The sequence below is a fragment of the Glandiceps talaboti genome, chromosome 6 (genome assembly GCF_964340395.1).
Source record: "Glandiceps talaboti chromosome 6, keGlaTala1.1, whole genome shotgun sequence".
Classification (NCBI taxonomy): Eukaryota; Metazoa; Hemichordata; class Enteropneusta; family Spengelidae; genus Glandiceps; species Glandiceps talaboti.
The window spans coordinates 15,300,486-15,319,739 of NC_135554.1; the positions used below are offsets into that span (position 1 = coordinate 15,300,486).

Consider the following 19,254-nt stretch of genomic DNA (forward strand, 5'->3'; position numbering starts at 1 on the left):
TCTTTTGCTGGTTTTAATAAACCTGCTTTACTATGACTACCTTATTAATTATTTATTAGTTAGTTCTACTGAGTTCCCTAAACCGGTCACCCTACTTTATTACATGGCACCCGGTAGGGAAAAGATATTTTTAAAGAGTAAAAAAAAACAAGAGTAAACAATAAACAACTTTTGTAAAGATAGAAATTAAACAGTAAACAACTATTTGTAAACAAGTATGGTCAATTCCAAGCCTCTGTAATCAGTCCGTACGACACGCATAGCGACAACGCTATACAAAGTAGATGAAAACGACAGTGAACTAGCTTTTATTTTTATCGTTGATGGCGCCATATATGACCAGTAGAGTCATGTCGGTACATAACTACAACATGTACAACAGCATCTCTCTTTTGACTAGTTAACTTTTATTTTGAAGATTGATAATATTAATAAACTCGATGAAATGTAGAGCATAAATCTGACTCTACATACTAGCTGTTAAAGTACTTGGTGAACATTTTCAAGCCACGTCTGTGGCATTTTGTGTGAGGATGCTCTGTAATCTGCCCCGGGAATCTGCCCTTTCGCACTTTACAAACTTCCTGGTAACATTTTCCTATTGGCAAGCAATTAGGTTTTCAAGGGAAAAAATAACGAACGGCTTCTAAGAAATTGCAAATGGAGTACTGAAAAAAAACAACGAACGGCTTCTAAGAAATTGTAAAAAGTTGAGTACTGGAAAACACATCCTATCAATTATCCAACTATCCGGAAATGTATCCGGTGGTCTGTTACAAGCGAAGGTCACTCGCGGCTTACAAACGTATAAAGTTCTGGAACTCGAGATTTCAACACACATGGAAAGATGGCCTCGTCTGTAGAGTCTTCTGGGATCAGTCGAATGTTGGCTGTCATTTTTATTTTACATTTAACCTGCTCCACAGCTCAGCGTGTTGGACCAAGCTCAGAGCATCGTGGTTCGGCAGATCCACGTCCTCAAGCCGTCTGCAATCCAGTGAACAACATACAAGTTGACGTACCAAATTGTCCAGCTAATCAGACCATTCATGATTTTGTCACCAAGCTAGACAGTTTGGAACAGAGTTTGAAAGATCTTGGACAGACTCTTCAGGATCCAAATAAGGCTTCCAGTAAGTAGTCACAATCTCCTAGCAACTACCTATGCACATAGCAACATTAACTGCTTTTAACTCGCTTGTCTTGAGCCAAAATTTTAAGTTGTAAGACCAGATTCTTAAAAATACCGCCAATGGCGTTGTAGCACAACTGTGCAGTTTTTTAAAATGTTTATCCATATGGTAGTCCATGCTAACAAGAAGTGTTCACTTGTTGAATGACAATCCAGTTGCCTATCCAACCATGTTGCTATCTTTACGATATTTGCTATCATTTGGCTGTTGCTATGGGCGTGGTCATGTTGTTAGATATATGTGCATACATTCTTAAATGTTTTTGTTCACTTGTGTATGAATCCCCGCTGTTATCTTTGCAATATATGTGATCATTTGGCTGTTGCTATGGGCGTGGTCTTGTTGCTAGGCATATTTACATACATTTTTTTGAATGTTTATTCAATTGTCTATTAATCCCCGTTGTTATCTTTGCAATATATGTGATCATTTGGCTGTTGCTATGGGTGTGGTCTTGTTGCAGGGCAAATTTACATACATTTTTTGAATGTTTATTCAATAGTCTATTAATCCCTGTTGTTATCTTTGTGAAATACACCACCGTTTGGCTGTTGCTATGGGCGTGGTCATGGTTGCTAGGGTATTTACATACATTTTTTGAATATTTACTCATTTGCCTACCAGATGATGTTGTTATTTGACCAAAATATACTGCCATTTGGTCGTTGCTAAGGGCGTGGTCATGGTCGCTAGGGCCAATTTTCTCCAAATGTTTGAAGAAAATCTGCAGAATAACTTTTTCAGAAACATCTCACCAAGTTTCAGACTCGGTGACCACATACTTTTTGAGATATAGGTTTTTGACCAAAAATGAACATTTTTACACCTAATTTGCATATCACTCATGGAATCATTGTATGCTTAAAATTTCTTCATCCAAACATCCCTAGATGCATTCCCATTAAATTTCAGCCCAATCTGCTCAGTAGTTTTGGAATTATAGATTTTTAACCAAAAAGACACATTGTTAGCCCTAATATGCATATCACTGATGGAATCATCACGTCATGAACAAATCTTACTGCATACCCCCTTAACAATGTTCCCGCCAAATTTTGCACCAATCTGCCAGGTAGTTTCTGAGTTTAAGTTTTTTGACCAAAAATCACATTTGTTGACCCAAATCACACATCTGTGATGCGATCATTTTGATTTGAGCAATTTCCCAACTAGACACCCAAGGTAATGGACCCACCAAATATCATGGCAATCGGTTCAGTGGTTTTTGACTTTAAGTTGTTGTACACACACACACACACACACACACACACACACACACACACACACACACACACACACACACACACACACACACACACACACACACACAGTTCAGTTGTGCTAAAAACCATGAACACATCCATATCCTCCATGGAATATTTAGTAAAACAGAATACGACTTTTGGTAGGCAAGGAACGAAAATTTAAAACACTTCCCTAAAAAGTAGTTCTGCTTGCTTGCAGACAGAGTAAGTCGGAACTCGATTCTGACAATGCCCTTTCCTTCTTGTTTAGGGACAATGTCAGAATCGAGTCCCATACTCCGCCTGCCAGCAGAACTACCCCTCAATGTACACTCTACACTATACAAAATGTTATTATGATTGTAACAGTGTACTTCCTGTTCACTTTGAAATCAAACCTTCTGAATACATCGTATGGCATGAAATGGGGACTTGATGAAGTAATGATTGCAACGTTACTTTTTGTATTTTGAGCAAACCCGAAATGGTAAACACCCATAAAAACAAAAAAAATGACCCTACAGTTACATTCTCGCAAACCAGAGTTATTCTATCTTCCAGTGGCATGGGAGGCCGTAAAACAGGCCGCGGTTTGCGACGATGTATAATTATTGCAGCTCCCATATAAGTTAAAGGAATGTAGCGGCCCCCCCCCCCCCTCGTTTTTAAAACAAATTATCTCAGACCACTGTAGTGGTTTTGGTCAAAGATGATATTGATAGTGTATAGTTTTCTGTTCACTCACTTACCAGGAGGACAATCACGTGACTGTTTTGATATTCTTCAAACTGGCCTTTCATCCAGTGGTAGCTACGTCATTCAACCTGATGATGACGATGAACCAATCAGAGTGTACTGTGATATGGACACCGATTCCGGTGGATGGACGGTAAGTCGAAGATGATAAACAAAAGACAAGTTTTTCACCATCATGTCATTCTAGTGAGCCAGAGCATAGTTTTCTTCTGACACAACTACATATAACTCGTTTCAAGTGACCGTTCACTGGCCCTGTTTGATACAACCTCGGCAAAACTAGTAAGAAACTTCTCGTACTACACTTTACAATAGCAAGATTTAATGCTTTACAATTTCTTGCAACATTTTGTCTAAATGAAATGAACTAACATGCCGCCATGCAGAACATCTAATGTAGACATCAAAATATTGGCGCCTGTTTGTTTGTGCCTAGTTACAGTATATTTAAGGATTTTTTCTCATAATAGACACATTGTAGCAAGAATTTACTACCTTGCTACTTTAGTGTAGAATATGAAGTTTCTTATTGGTTTGTGTGTGGTTGTACCAGTGAACGATAACCTGAAATGGGTTGTATTTTTTCTGCTGACTCACCTGGTGGTGCTGTATAGAAGCCTGTGGTTTTTAATATAACAAGTCATCTCCAACGCACTCATATTTTACCAATTGGTTATAAGGGGAGAGTTCTATTTTAGAAAAAAGGGAATGAGGGAGGTCTGACCAATCAGAGATTGTATTAAGTTCATCTCACATCTTTTCAGGTATTCCAACGACGAATGGATGGAAGATTAGACTTCTTCCGTGATTGGCAGTCATACAAATCAGGCTTTGGTCACGTGAATGCTGAGTTCTGGTTGGGTAACGATAAGTTATTTCGTCTGACCAATCAGAGATTGTATCAACTACGTGTAGATATGGAGGATTTCGAAGGAAACTCGGTGTATGCTTTGTACGGTTATTTTTCTCTTGGCGATGAATTCAGCAACTATAAATTAATAGTGGGAGACTACTCAGGAGCGGCAGGTAAGCTTTTATGTACATCAGCATCTCCTGACGAGTGATTTACTCACGAAACGGCCCTACTTGATATTCTTCTACCCTCAGCATATACTCCGCTCTGCGTGCAGACGTATCGAGCACTGTGCTACGGATAAATCTTACCACTGACTTCCTATATATATATATATATATATATATATATATATATATATATATATATATATATATATATATATATATATATATATATATATATATATATATATATATATATATAGTTTTGGTAGTACTGGAACTCTTTCTTGGGTGTAACTCGGAGTTTCACGCATATTGCGATCATCAGACACTCAGATCATCGAGTGTCTGATGATCGCAATATGCGTGAAACTCCGAGTTACACCCAAGAAAGAGTTCCAGTACTACCAAAACTATTACGCTCTGCCACTGCGGTATAGAGCACTGTCTTAGCAGATTGATACTCACCGAGTTATATATATATATATATATATATATATATATATATATATATATATATATATATATATATATATATATATATATATATATATATATATATATATATATATATATATATATATATATATATATATATATATATATATAGTTTTGGTAGTACTGGAACTCTTTCTTGGTTGTAACTCGGAGTTTCACGCATGGTGCGATCATCAGACAACTCGTTGTCTGATGATCGCACCATGCGTGAAACTCCGAGTTACAACCAAGAAAGCGTTCCAGTACTACCAAAACTATTACGCTCTGCCACTGCGGTATAGAGCACTGTCTTAGCAGATTGATACTCACCGAGTTATATATATATATATATATATATATATATATATATATATATATATATATATATATATATATATATATATATATATATATATATATATATATATATATATATATATATATATATACTGAGCAGTTTCATCTGATCATATAGAATAACTAGGTGTGGGTGGTCGGATGATGCCAGATTCACCAATGCACGACGGGTAGTTTGGGTCATTGTTGTTATTGAGCGATGTAAAATGTTGCAGGTGCTACATGTAGCATTCTGTCTGGTTGTTTGGTGAGCTACAATTAGTCAGATATGCATTTTCAATACGCATAATTGAAACTCATACCACTTGGTGTTCTCCGTTTCAAAAGGTAGAATTTTGTATGTTTTCTTATAATACGTCACAAGTTCACAGCCTCCGAGACACAGGTTTAATACCCGAGTGCCTGAATGTAATGCAACTGGCGATAGAGCGACACCAACGGTCTAATTGCGAGAACAATGTTGAGGATATAGTATCTTGGCCATGGAGAGGACCTCATTGTTCACCTTGCTCTGCCAGGTATTCGTTTGTGTATTATTTGGCTCAGTTTGTGTCTCTCTTTCCAGGTGACTCGTTCAGTTGGCACAGTGATTACATGTTTTCAACGAAAGATAAAGACAATGACGATAATGAGGGCGGTAACTGTGCAACATCTTATAAGGGCGGCTGGTGGTACTCTGCATGTCACAGTTCCAACTTGAACGGTCTCTACCTGAAGGGAGAACATGAGAGTTACGCTGATGGAGTCGAATGGAATGCTTTCAAAGGACATAACTACTCACTTAAATTGACAGAAATGAAAATAAGACCATTGCCTCGATAACACAGTTGTCTGATTTATGGATATATATTAATCGTATATTATTGGGAATTACACGCATTATTGTTAGGCGCTTCATTTACTCATAAAGAAACATATTGCAACATAATAATGCTGGAGCCAAGTGTGACAGCAAAGGAGCTCCTAAAATTGTTTATTTTGCAGCCCTCTTCTGAACTAAATTTGCATATATCTATCATGTTTAAAGCTCTACTATAAAGAGGTCACGTGATGCAGAGCTGATAAAAATTAAGTTCTCATGTCACCTAAGCAATAAAGTAGGCCTGATCTAATGCTTCCAAGATAAAATCGATTTTGGCATGATGAAGTGTAGATCTTGCATGTGTGGTATTCTTATTAGTCATGATTACACGTAATATTAAAGTACGCCAATACTTTTAACAAAATTGTCATTATTGGGCATTTCTCTTCGATAATTGACATGATACGTGTGTTAAATATAAAAAAAAATCAACAACTTATTGTTTTGTTGTTTTAAATATAGAATTCCGTTTTTATATATTCAGACTTTACTCATTTTAATATATTGCATATCAAGACATTGTCGACAGAGATCTTCTTCTCAAATACATCTTATATCATTTTAGAATAGTTCAAAGACTTTCTGAAAACACAGGGAAAACATACATAATATAATCCTCGCGGCTGTAAGAATCTGTCGTTGGTGGCGCTTCTACCCACGCTCCACACATGGACCCAGTCATACAATCTGATTAAAATCCGATGTGGTGAAAGCGGCTAAATGCTTTACTCACCTTTATTTCCATCGTTTTGTGTCGTTTGTTTTTGTTCCGAGTGACCGCGGCCTTCATATAGATTGCCCAAACCTGCAGGCGTGTAATTCCTATCTCTTAGGATTTACGTCCCTCTAGCTCTAGCTCTAGGCCACCAATATAATAATGTGAATGTAGATCCATTTTCCTCCAGAAACATAATTAAATGAATAACATTCAGAAAGAGAGAGAGGGAGAGAGGGAGAGAGAGGAGAGAGAGAGAGAGAGAGAGAGAGAGAGAGAGAGAGAGAGAGAGAGAGAGAGAGAGAGAGAGAGAGAGAGAGAGAGAGAGAGAGAGAGAGAGAGAGAGAGAGAGAGAGAGAGAGAGGGGGAGAGGGAGGCAGGCAGGCAGGCAGTCAGACAGATAGAGACAGTCAGACAGACAGAGGATGACATATACATATACAAATACATTCGCATGGCTGTCACCAAACTCATATAGGTTTTAGAAGGTATTGCAGCGAAGCCGCGAGAAATCTTTTAATTTACTCGCTACACGACCACTTCTTAGGTTTAATTTTAAAATATTTCGGGTCCCCCTTTCAGACCATCAGAATTTTCACCCCCCCCCCCTTTGAACCCTCATTATTTTTCATGGCCCCCAATTTCTGCCCCCCCCCCCCTTCGCCGTAAATTCTGATCCCAGCCTTATGATCATTGTCAAACTGGTTAAAATCATGTAGGCATAAGGCGCTATAATATTAGTGTCACTCATTTATCGGACAAGGCCTACAAGTCTTATTTCACTTTACTTTTAAATTTTCTAAAAATTACTTCGATAAGACACTCGTCGGTCACAATACTTTCGTGAGAGTTTGATGAGGTGTAAAATAAGTGAATGAAAACAATTATAAGTTTAAATAAAGTAGACGAACGCGTTATGCAGACTGTAGAGTTATAGTCTAAAACCGAGGTCTAAAAAGACCTGATTTCTCTCTGGAATACGATTTAAAAAAAAAAGGTGACCACAGATGATGCAAAGGCATGAAGGTGCACACGGAAATACAAGTAAATTGTTACCATTTTACCTTTTTGCATTTTTTTTGGAGCCGGGGGCTTAAAACTAGGGTCGGTCGGGTTATCGGAAATACACTATTTTTTTTTAATTAAAAGGCGAGAGGGCCCAGGAGATCAGATGTTTCCTGTCACTGGATCTTTATATGATTTTAAAGTTGTTCTTTGTTGGTTTTTTTTTTGTTAAAAAAAAAATATTGTTGACATTCCCTTTTGTTGTTCTGTAGTTTAATTACTAGTATGACATTTATTATTATACTTGGTTTTTATTTGGTGTATTTTTTGGCCATAGATTATATGCACATACGTGGTTTTAGTCTCAAATTAAATAGGCCCACCACTTATAAACCCTCGCACAAACCCTCACCTCTACTTCTAGTTTCCATCTATCCTATATTATCGTAAAGCTTTATTAGATGTTGGAATGACTATATAATGATATTGAATATCGTTCTATTCAATATGCCAAAGTTAAGAAATGAAATACATCAAAACACAATGCATTTGTATTTTATTGGAATTCGGGCAGGGAATGCAATGCTAGCCTAGCCTAGCAATTTGCCTAACTTTCCAAGTTCGGCATTGCCCTGTGCAGCTTGCAAAATTTCCAGGTGACCCTCTGGCGGCGGATTCTTACGTCGAAAAAATAGTGCCATTCACGAGTTTGATTATCAATATGGGTCCAGTAAATCATGAATATTCTTCTATATTCGAGGTTTAATAATTTCTGATTCTGCAAGGTATTTAGTGATATCGAAAAAATACAATGTCATATCGCAAAAACCACCGGCTATTTCTGAAACTACTTTGCGCGGACTAGTCGAATATTTTTAGTGAGTGAAGGGTCTTCCGTAAGACAAAAAATATCGTAGTTCTGTGTGGGTTTACTTTATAGTAATTTCTGTGAAGCAAACCCACTGTTCTTAATTCTTCAACTTCGTGTCTGTCGATAACATATTGAAAGGTGAGTTTTTATTTCTGTACAACATATTTCTATATTATGGCTACTAGAGGTGTTGGTAGATGCGAGAGTCCGTGTATGGTAGACGTTACTCTCGCGGATATCGTATTGCACGTAGGCAGCAGGGACAGGAAAAATGGGTCGGCATGATGCAAACTCTCCCCTCTCCAGCTAAATTCAATATACTTATATTAACTAACTACATAGAGTATAAACGGAAACCAAAATCTTGGATTATAAATAGTTTTTTCCACAGATAACACGTTCTGTACTTGCATTCCCTGGGCAAACTCGTAGTCGCCAGTCAAACAGCGTTCTGTTTACGTTGAACCGTGCCGAGATGACAGGGTTTCATATGAACGTTGATAAATCACAGATTTGTTCTATCACTGACTGTTCAGATTATAAATGTAATACATTTTTAACTTTTAAAGGGTGTTTTCATCGGATAGTACCAAAATTAGTTGGTTTATTTGTGTGATTTTAAGTGAAATATGCCCCTATATTGAGGTCTTTAAAAGACGAAGTTGATGTGATGGTGGCGGCCATGTTGGATACGATTTCTACTTATCGACTGTACATTACTTATTGTATTGCAAGTTCGTGACAAGTGGCGTGGGTAATATGTTTTTGAAATGTTTCACACTTTGGCAGACATTTGCGATTTAGTTGTATCGTCGTGATGTCTGTATATGTAAGTAACTAGCTGTAAAAATAACGAAATCGGTGACATATTTACAACAGATATCACAACCTCCCGTGCGTACACTACCATTGTATGCCTTATACAATTCCTGTAAACAATGTCTGGGCTTCCCCGTGTCTGCAGTGCAGTGTATAGTAACTGTGTATTATCCGCTGGTGGTGGAGTCTTACTGTATGCATGCACGTGTGTTTAGTATTGCAATGTAGACCAGTGTTGGTTGTGATACTTTCCCATGTATTGTTTTGTTTTCATGTCATTTTGTAAAAAAAAAAAACATTCCCCCAAATGTGTACGAGGTCAACCTCTGACGATGGTTATTATTAGCCACACTATTTATAGGGACAGGTGTACCATTTGGCTGTGTTGTAAAGTTTGGCAAGAAAGTAGTGTTGTGGACCAATGGCAAGAAATAAAGGGGTGTGTTAGATTTCGTTAGGCTAATGATAGTGAGAAACAAAACAAATTGTGTCATGGACTCCTGTGTTCCACTGTCTGACTGTTACACTAGTATTTTGTTGGTTAAATTTAGGTATGTTAAAGTCCAGTAGTCCAAATTTTGTTTTAAAACTGCTGTACATCAGTAGTAAGTTTTCTGAAAACTTCATCATGCTACTATTGAAGAAAGCAGCTGGCAGAATATACATATTTTGAACTGTCATGAATATAGATTTGGAATTTGTTACACCTTCATGTTTATTGAAAAAGTAATATAGTGACCTCCAGCTGTTGAACTTTTTTGTCAGTTCATTGAAAGTGGTCTTGTTATTGTGTCTACATTGATGTACAATTGCATGTGTAATGAATGGGACCCTGTTTATAGTAATTTGTAAGGACTGAATGTAATTGACAGCAGACAAAGGGGTCGTCTGTCTGTCAATTTACCAAGAGATAGATCTTATGATTTCAAGTATTGGAACACAGCATTTACGTTTCAAAGAATGCAATATCAAGTTAGTTTTAGTACTAATAGTGGAAGTTCACTGGTTCTACAACATTGCAGAATTACATGTACATGTAATAGGTAATTGTTTGTATGTGATCGTGACCATGTCTTTCTATTTTTGGGCAAAGAACATATAGAGAACAAGAACAGTATGTTTGGTGCTGCCCACACATGTTCATATATGTTTTATGAACTCTGTGTGTACTTCTGACATTCAGCAAGTTACAAAGTCTGTAATCTGAGTTTATTACATAATCTTTCATATATTGCCTGTCTGTCTTAATTAGAGTAGTGTGTTTGAGAATGTGTGTGTGTGTGTGTGTGTGTGTGTGTGTGTGTGTGTGTGTGTGTGTGTGTGTGTGTGTATTTATGAATATGAACATGTATGAACATGTAATGAGCTATATTAACCTCTGTGAGTATTGTAATGTTTATCATTAATAAATGTGTATTAATATACTATTATATTTTTGTCTTCATTTCACCTGCACTTTTAGGTTCAAAACAGTTTGAACACCATCAATATGTCGTCGCAGGGGTCATCATCGATACCCCAAATAATGGTCTTCAGACCAACATTGGACGAGATGAAAAATTTCAGTGCCTACATAGAACACATGGAATCTCTTGGCGCTCACAAAGCTGGGCTAGCAAAGGTAAATAGTTGTAAATGGTCACTCACTTTTTTCTCTTTAATTAAAGGCCAATGGTTCAGTCCCAGGTTCCCACTTTGTCTTATCAGTGGCTATGTAAGGATTATCCAGGTACAGTAGACTGAAAGCTTGTTGTTGTTTGTACCACTCAACATTGATGTCACTTTCAACAACAAATCTTTTCAGTCTACCCAGTACATAGGATCATTCACTTGTTCTGGACCAATGCTCTGTCTGTCAATCTCTTTTTCCCAACCCAAAATTTTAATCGTAATCTGATTTGAGCCATAGAACACCACAAGAGAAATAGGTCCTTTACATTACAGGGCTGCTGTGTTGCACCATGGTCCTTTACATTACAGCACTGCTTTGTTGCACCATGGTCCTTTACATTACAGGGCTGTTGTGTTGCTCGATGGTCCTTTACATTACAGGGCTGCTTTGTTGCACCATGGGTCTTTAAATTACAGGGCTGTTTTGTTGCACCACGGTCCTTTATATTACAGGGCTGCTGTGTTGCACTGTGGTCCTTTAAATTACAGGGCTGCTGTGTTGCACCATGGTCCTTTAAATTACAGGAATGCTTTATTACAAAGATTAACATAGAAAAGCATGGTAACTCTGACATTGCAGTTTGCTTTTCACAGAGTTGAAATTTACTCAACAATCACAACTTTTTTATTTCAGGTGATACCTCCAAAAGAGTACATTCCTGCCCGTTCATATGATCCTGTTCAAAACATTGTAATACCAGCTCCAATTTCCCAGTTTGTGTCTGGAAGTCAAGGCTTGTTTACCCAATACAACATACAGAAAAAACCTATGACTGTCTCCGAGTTTAAGACACTAGCAGAGAGTGACAGGTAAAGATAGAGTCTTCATCTTGGAACAATGTTAATGTTAATATTGCATGCACGTCATAATAATTCTTGTTTAGATTTGCACAACATATACCTTGTAGACTCATAGAAGATGCATCTTGCAGGAAGTGAGATGGTGAAGTAGTTGTATAAATTTTCTTATTCCAATTGGACTATTTGATCTAAGATTTCATCAATTCTGGGTAGAGAATATGGACCACATTCTGAAAAAACCCTCAACAGAATGTGTCAGATGTTTTGAGATAAATTCATCAGCTATTTTATTTCTTAGATTGTAAGATGTGTTGTGTCACTCCTCCCTCAACCGCCTTGTTCACAGAATGAGTTGGCTGATGTGTTAGGGCACTTTTTGACACAGCGGACCTTATAGACTATGTTCTTTCGCTGACTACTGTAAAGAAAACAGATATGTAACAGGTGTTGCTTATGGAATTAACTTTCGCTGTACACTATACAAAAAGTCAAATTTACCCACCTTTACCCAACCTCTACCCTACCTGTGGCCCACCTGACTACCAACTCTATCAAGGGGTAGTATGAGAAGAAGTGACACTTTTGACTGCCTACAACCCCTAAGGGAGAGATCACCAGGGGTAAATTAAGTCAAGGTGTCACTTCATCTTATACTCACCACATTTACACATCCTCTGCTAAAGATTTACCCCAGTGGAAAGACATGGTCAAATATGACTTTTTGTATAGTGGTAAGCATATGCAATTTGTCAGGTTTTCATTGTTGTACTTAAGATTTACCAAGTTTAAGTTAACTGATGGTTAACTTAGATACGTGCACCTTCCCCATAAATGGTCATTTGTATCCAAGCATTAACTTTGCTCGAGACAGTTGCTGTCAGTTGGTACACCTACGTATGTGTGATCCTGAGAGTCACTCCTTGTCCTTATTAGACAAAAGCTGCATATAGATATCTTGGACCTACTAATATTGTCACATCATTCCACACTGAGTGTCATGTGACTAACCCAGTGCTTCATGCTTTTCATACCAGTACATGCAAATGATTTCCCTTGCTGCAAACTCAGTCCTGAGATATAAACATGTTTACAAAATCTAGACAGTTCTATTAATGTAGAACCTGTATCATCTCATCTACAGATACAAAACTCCCAAACACACCGATTTTGATGACTTGGAGAGGAAGTATTGGAAGAATATCACATACAATTCTCCAATATATGGAGCTGATATATCTGGCTCAGTGACAGATGCTGATCAGCATATTTGGAACATCAACAGCTTGTGTACCATATTAGATGTTGTGGAAGCAAAACAAGGTATAAAGATTGAAGGTGTGAATACTGCGTATTTGTACTTTGGTATGTGGAAGACAACATTTGCCTGGCATACAGAAGATATGGATCTCTACAGCATCAACTATCTGCACTTTGGTGCACCCAAATCATGGTAAGATGTTGCTAAGTAATGACAATTTGACAATCACACATGCATGGTGATAAAAGTGGGACCTACACCTATTGCATGATCTTGAGGGATGTAGCTGCTAATAATTGCCCCCAAAAGGACTGCAAGTTACTAGGTTTTCCCCAGTAGGGTAATTGACAGATAGAGAAATACAGCTTTTACTACATACCGGTACTCATGTATGTTGGAATACTCGGCACTGAAGCCTATAGAAGTAACATCACAAGTACAATACCACATTTTATGGCTTCTGGGGCTAACAGTAATTGTATAGAGTGTTACAAACCAAAACTTTATAGCAAATAAACAGTACATAAATTGACTTGCTGCCACAATTTTGAGTCAAAATAAAACATGGCCAAACCAGTGAAACTCACGAATGTAACTGCATAACTTACTTAATTCCATTTCTTGTTGGTAAAGAAATCAAAGTACTACAAGAAAATGAAGGTATTAAAATGTGTAGAAATAATTATAAAACAAATCAATGATTACATGTGACAGTTCACAACTTAAAATAATGACATATAAAGTTCTCTATGTATTAAACTAAAGCTAATACTCAAACTTAATCTTGGCGTTGAAAGTTCATTCTAGTCGGTGATGAAACTAGTATTTGACTGCCACAACTTGGTTTAAAGGAGTCCTAAGTTAATTATGTCAACTAAATGTTCAACACAAGAACAAGGTATAGCATCAACCTTTCACATCACTGTACAGGTGCACAGGATGATGTTCATAACAGCATACACAGTGTGGCAATTATAATATTTTGATACTCACAGGACTGTCACATAATAGTCGACCCTGTTAGCATTTTCAGGGCAGCCATGGCTCTTACTTACCACTACTGGGTTCAAGTTAGATGCCACATTCACAGAGAAATAACATTTTTTTCTGCAGCATAGACTTCCTCAGGCAACCCATGTTTTGTCTTTACATTATAAGTTCATGTGGCTTTTGCATAATATAACTTCTATTTACTAGTACTGTTACATGTATTACACCTGGTCAGACCTGGTATTTAACATAAACCTTACCAGAACACATGTTGCAAAACAAGACAGCCAGTCATAATTCAAATCTTATTATCACAACAAGGGGCTTCTTGTGTTTGGAGCTGAAATCATAATAAGGTATATTGTCCATATTGTATGGGTTGAGGGCAGTGTTGATAAACAGGTACAACTACAATGTTTACTACCACTAATGATAGTCAACATTGTATGGTTGGGAGCATTGTTTACAAACAGGTACAGCTACCATTAGCAATAGTCAATATTGTCTGGTTGGGGCACTGTTTACAGACAGGTACGACTACTGTAGTACTGTGTTTACTATAATGTACCACTAACAATAGTCAGTATACAGGGCTCGAAATTCGTTTTTTTTCTTGGTAGCCCAGGTGGGCTACCATCTTTTAAATTTGGTAGCCCAAGAGCAATGACTGGTAGCCCATATGCATGCATTCCTAAATTAATGGTGTCTGTGTATATATGTTACTATATGATGTATTGAATTCGATGAGTGATTGAATAACTTAAGAGTCACGTTAACACGTTATTTGTGTGTATTTCATGCCATATTTGACATTGGGGACGCAATTTTTTGCATGTATGTGTCTCTGGGGACGTGTCATAAAGAGGGGCTTACTGTTACAACGTACGGTTATCATTGCAATGAAGAAAACACATGTAGTCGCAGTTCGTACTTGTAACTATTATCTAAATCTCTTGGTGCAGTGAGACCTGTAAAATTTGAATATGATTCAACGTATGGAAAACGTATAAACAGTTTCATAAGCCCCATGGCCATTTCCTGATGTGGAGACTACGTCTTAGGGTAGTTTAGAAACTATGTGCTGTTATCATTATCTATCCACGTGATTGGTTACTTATTAACAGACGGGTTAGACAGGATTTGTATTAATACATGACGGCCATTACGGAAAAGCCCCTTCCATTCATGGGCGAAGAGATAATCAAACAGAGTCTAAGCAGACGGTCCATGCTGAAAACTTCACACAAAATTCAAATCATCATGTCACCATTTCATTCTCACTAAAACTTCAACTTTCTTTTTGAGCTTTGCTACTACTACTAGATCGAATGCATTACGTGAATTTACCATTCACCACTGCATGCTCTCAGGGGTTGCGTGAGCGTGGTTTACACACGGAATGTTTTACTTTTAGGCATCGTTCAAGAATAAACGAATCTGTAGGTGTATACCAAGTTAACTGTTCTCATCAGCAGCATAAAATTTTATCAAACACCATTACAACTATGTCTCTGTCAAGTTGAAAGTTAAAGCTGTCATTCATGTTATGGAATTTAGTTACTGCAGCAGTGCTGTACCGAGAGTGTACTGTGCTCCGACTCCGAGAAGAATCGGAAGGGCCCGGGCCGGAGAGCAGATTTCCAGAGAGTGATTACCATGGGAAATTGAAAGTACAGACAGATAACATTAAATCGCTATACAGAATATTGTTGCATATAAATGTTTTGTTGTGACATTTTGGAAGTACAAGCTGTGTATACGATGAACGGAAGAATGACGTGTACAGTGTACATGTATTTCGTGTACATTTGATATACATGTAGTGTGGATGCAAATTTGGAAAAGACGCACAGATTTTGACGCTAATTTTGGCGAGAACACGTCCCACAGGACTGCAACCTCGGAGGCCCCCGGCCCAGGAAGGTGTCGGAGTCAGGGTGTCACAGTTTCATTCAAAACTTAGTAGCCCAATTGGGCTACCACTCACATAATTTGGTAGCCCAGAGACAAACATTGGTAGTCTGTGGACGCGGGACTACCGCGAATTTCGAGCCCTGGTATATGGTGGGAGGTGCTGTTTACAGACAGGTACTAGGTACTACTGTAGTACTGTGTTTACTAAAATGGTACCACTAACAATAGTTAGTATATGGTGGGAAGCGCTGTTTACAGACAGGTATGACTACTTTAGTACTGTATTTACTAAAATGTACCACTAACAGTAGTCAGTATATGGTGGGAGGTGCTGTTTACAGACAGGTACTACTGCTGTAGTACTGTGTTTACTAAAATGTACCACTAACAATAGTCAGTATTATATGGTTGGGGGCTCTGTTTGCAGACAGGTACGACTACTGTAGTACTGTGTTTACTAAAATGTACCACTAGCAGTAGTCAGTATTATATGGTCGGGGGCGCTGTTTACAGACAGGTACAACTACTGTAGTACTGTGTTTACTAAAATAGTCAGTATATGGTGGGAGGTGCTGTTTACAGACAGGTACTACTACTGTAGTACTGTGTTTACTATATTGTACCACTAACTAGTCAGTATTATATGGTTGGGGGCACTGTTTACAGACAGGTACGACTACTGTAATACTGTGTATACTATAATGTACCACTAACAGTAGTCAGTATTATATGGCTGGGGGCGCTGTTTACAGACAGGTACAACTACTGTAGTACTGTGTTTACTAAAATAGTCAGTATATGGTGGGAGGTGCTGTTTACAGACAGGTACTACTACTGTAGTACTGTGTTTACTATATTGTACTACTAACTAGTCAGTATTATATGGTTGGGGGCACTGTTTACAGACAGGTACGACTACTGTAATACTGTGTATACTAAAATGTACCACTAACAGTAGTCAGTATTATATGGTTGGGGGCGCTGTTTACACACAGGTATGACTACTGTAGTACTGTGTTTACTATAATGTACCACTATCAGTAGTCAGTATTATATGGTCGGGGGCACTCTTTACAGACAGGTACGACTACTGTAATACTGTGTTTACTATAATGTACAACTAACAGTAGTCAGTATTATATGGTTGGGGGCACTGTTTACAGACAGGTACGACTAGGCTACTGTAGTACTGTGTTTACTATAATGTACCACTAACAGTAGTCAGTGTTATATGGTTGGGGGTGCTGTTTACAGATGAGAACAGTGACTTTGCGATAGTCAATATTGTATTGATTTGGGTGCTCTTTACAGACAGGTATAAGTGTTTATTACTAACTATAGTTATTTCATGAATTTGTCTTTGTTCTTTCAACAGGTATGCAATTCCACCAGAACATGGTAAAAGGTTGGAACGGTTAGCTGCAGGCAAGTAATTGCTTATTTGTTTTCTCTTGCATAATTACTACATTGTCAAGTATAAGTTACTGCACATATAGACATCATTCTTCTGATTGAGAATCAGCTAGAGCAAGAGACCTGATTGGGTTATATAGTATCAGTCCCATCTTCTGAAGTATTGTCTTTCCTACCATGACTGGTTACATCCCTCACTGACCAACCATGGCTCTGAAAAGTGATGACAGGCTAACAGACACACAAACTAAAACTACTGTTGCAACATGTTGATAAAAGCTAGCAATGAACATTGGTGTAATTACATTCACAATAGGGTTGCATCTGTGATGGCATGTTTTCCAAGTGGTCGCACATTCAACAACATCAACCTCATTCTTGGTGACTGAGTGATTATGGCCACATTACATGACCAAGGCACTGCTGTCATCCACTGCTGTAACCTACTACATTGAACAACAATCGCTTTAGTTTGTGTCTATTTTAGTCTGTCGATAGCTTGCTTTCCATAGTACTAACCAAGACCAATCAAAATACAACCTTTAACACCCAAATATAGTGGTTTCAGTTTAGGCTAAGGTCACATTGTCTTTGCTGGCATTTTGTCATGCTGTCTTTCTTGGTAACCGATATGTAATGTGAATTGTTTACTGTGGGTTATAGTCACAATATGTTCGTTGCCATTTGTCACATGTCTTTCACAGTCACTATGAGTTAACTGGACCATTTACCTGTATTGACAAATATAAGTCAATGTGTTTACTGGTGTTTTGCCTCCTGAATATGCCCCCTGTAAACTTTGCATCAGTAATAGTTGACAACTCCAGTTTACCACTAAATAGCAGTATGATAAAGTGATGTCCGGCTTGTCATAGTATTATCTCTATTAATGTTTTAACATATGTTTATTTCATAGGTTTCTTTCCTAGCAGTTTTCAGGGATGTTCTAATTTCCTACGTCACAAGATGACTTTGATATCCCCACACATACTAAGACAGTATTCAATACCATACAACAAGGTAAGAAGTTATCCATCACAAACCACTATGCATTCAATCTTTCTGTCAACAGCCATACTCTTAGGCATTGATACCTGTATGTATCGCTGCTTCAGCAGAGGCCTGTGACCTTATTACAGAGTTTGTAAGACTATACTGTACTTTTCTGATAGCCATGAGTTTACCAGCAACCATTTATGTGTATGTGAAAATGTAGGCTGATGTCACAGTATGTTTGCTTTATGACACTGCAGTGCATAGTGTGATACACAAGGTTAAAATGGTTCGATAAATTTACTTTGCAAGAGTATGCCATTCAGTTTTTATCCCTTTGAACCCTGAAGGCCGGTATACCAGCCTATTGGAGTTTGACTTTATATCCTAAAGGCCGGTATACCGGCCGTATCGCCTAGCAATATAACAGCCAATCAAACAGCTCGTTACTACACATGTTTGGCATCCAAACATAGTGATGACATATTGCCGCCATTGTTAACGTCGCTGTGTATTACTTTATCGGACATTGCTCTTCAAAAATGCCTCGTAGACGTATTACAACTGCTCAAGTGCTGCAAGATGTGTTGAGTTCGGATGAGGAAAGTGTGCTAGGTAACAATTATGCATGATAGTGATTTTCTAGTGAGCATTCTCATGTAAAGGCGATTTCGGCCACGTTGATTCAGCTGCTTCAAATGTTTCAGACAATGATAATTTAGACCCAGCACCTGTCGGCAGAGGGTGTGGCAGAGGGAGGGGTCGTGGTAGGTAGGGGACGTGGGCGTGGCAGGGGGCATGGCAATGGGCGGGGGCAAGGCACGGGACATACTGGTGCTCAAAGGAGAACACCTTCCCTCCCTATCGGTTGGAATTATTCCGAAATATCATTTCTTTC

General features: G+C 38.0%; 2 protein-coding genes across 2 annotated transcripts in view; both read left to right on the forward strand.

Annotated features, from left to right (window-relative positions):
- The first annotated feature begins 840 nt into the window (after nucleotides 1-840).
- Nucleotides 841-6,617, forward strand: LOC144436594 (ryncolin-1-like). Its single transcript, XM_078125416.1, has 4 exons — nucleotides 841-1,133; nucleotides 3,190-3,326; nucleotides 3,958-4,219; nucleotides 5,610-6,617. Exons 1-4 carry the CDS (start codon nucleotides 848-850, stop codon nucleotides 5,864-5,866), a joined length of 942 nt encoding a protein of 313 aa, XP_077981542.1. The 5' UTR covers nucleotides 841-847; the 3' UTR covers nucleotides 5,867-6,617.
- Nucleotides 6,618-8,528: 1,911 nt separating this feature from the next.
- LOC144436047 (lysine-specific demethylase 4C-like) overlaps nucleotides 8,529-19,254 on the forward strand; it is a 56,551-nt gene continuing 45,825 nt past the window's right edge. The window contains exons 1-6 of the mRNA XM_078124703.1: nucleotides 8,529-8,635; nucleotides 10,779-10,937; nucleotides 11,622-11,797; nucleotides 12,930-13,238; nucleotides 17,326-17,375; nucleotides 18,280-18,383. Of these exons, the coding sequence (XP_077980829.1) occupies nucleotides 10,806-10,937; nucleotides 11,622-11,797; nucleotides 12,930-13,238; nucleotides 17,326-17,375; nucleotides 18,280-18,383 (771 nt within the window). The 5' untranslated portion in view covers nucleotides 8,529-8,635; nucleotides 10,779-10,805. The remainder of the gene's footprint in view (nucleotides 8,636-10,778; nucleotides 10,938-11,621; nucleotides 11,798-12,929; nucleotides 13,239-17,325; nucleotides 17,376-18,279; nucleotides 18,384-19,254) is intronic.

What these genes read in the sequence shown, in the direction of transcription:
- LOC144436594 (XM_078125416.1), top strand. Translation starts at nt 848, where the DNA reads ATGGCCTCGTCTGTAGAGTCTTCTGGGATCAGTCGAATGTTGGCTGTC. An exon ending in GGATCCAAATAAGGCTTCCA is followed by an intron (nt 1,134 to 3,189) that starts GTAAGTAGTCAC and finishes CTCACTTACCAG; the next exon opens with GAGGACAATCACGTGACTGT. An exon ending in CCGATTCCGGTGGATGGACG is followed by an intron (nt 3,327 to 3,957) that starts GTAAGTCGAAGA and finishes ACATCTTTTCAG; the next exon opens with GTATTCCAACGACGAATGGA.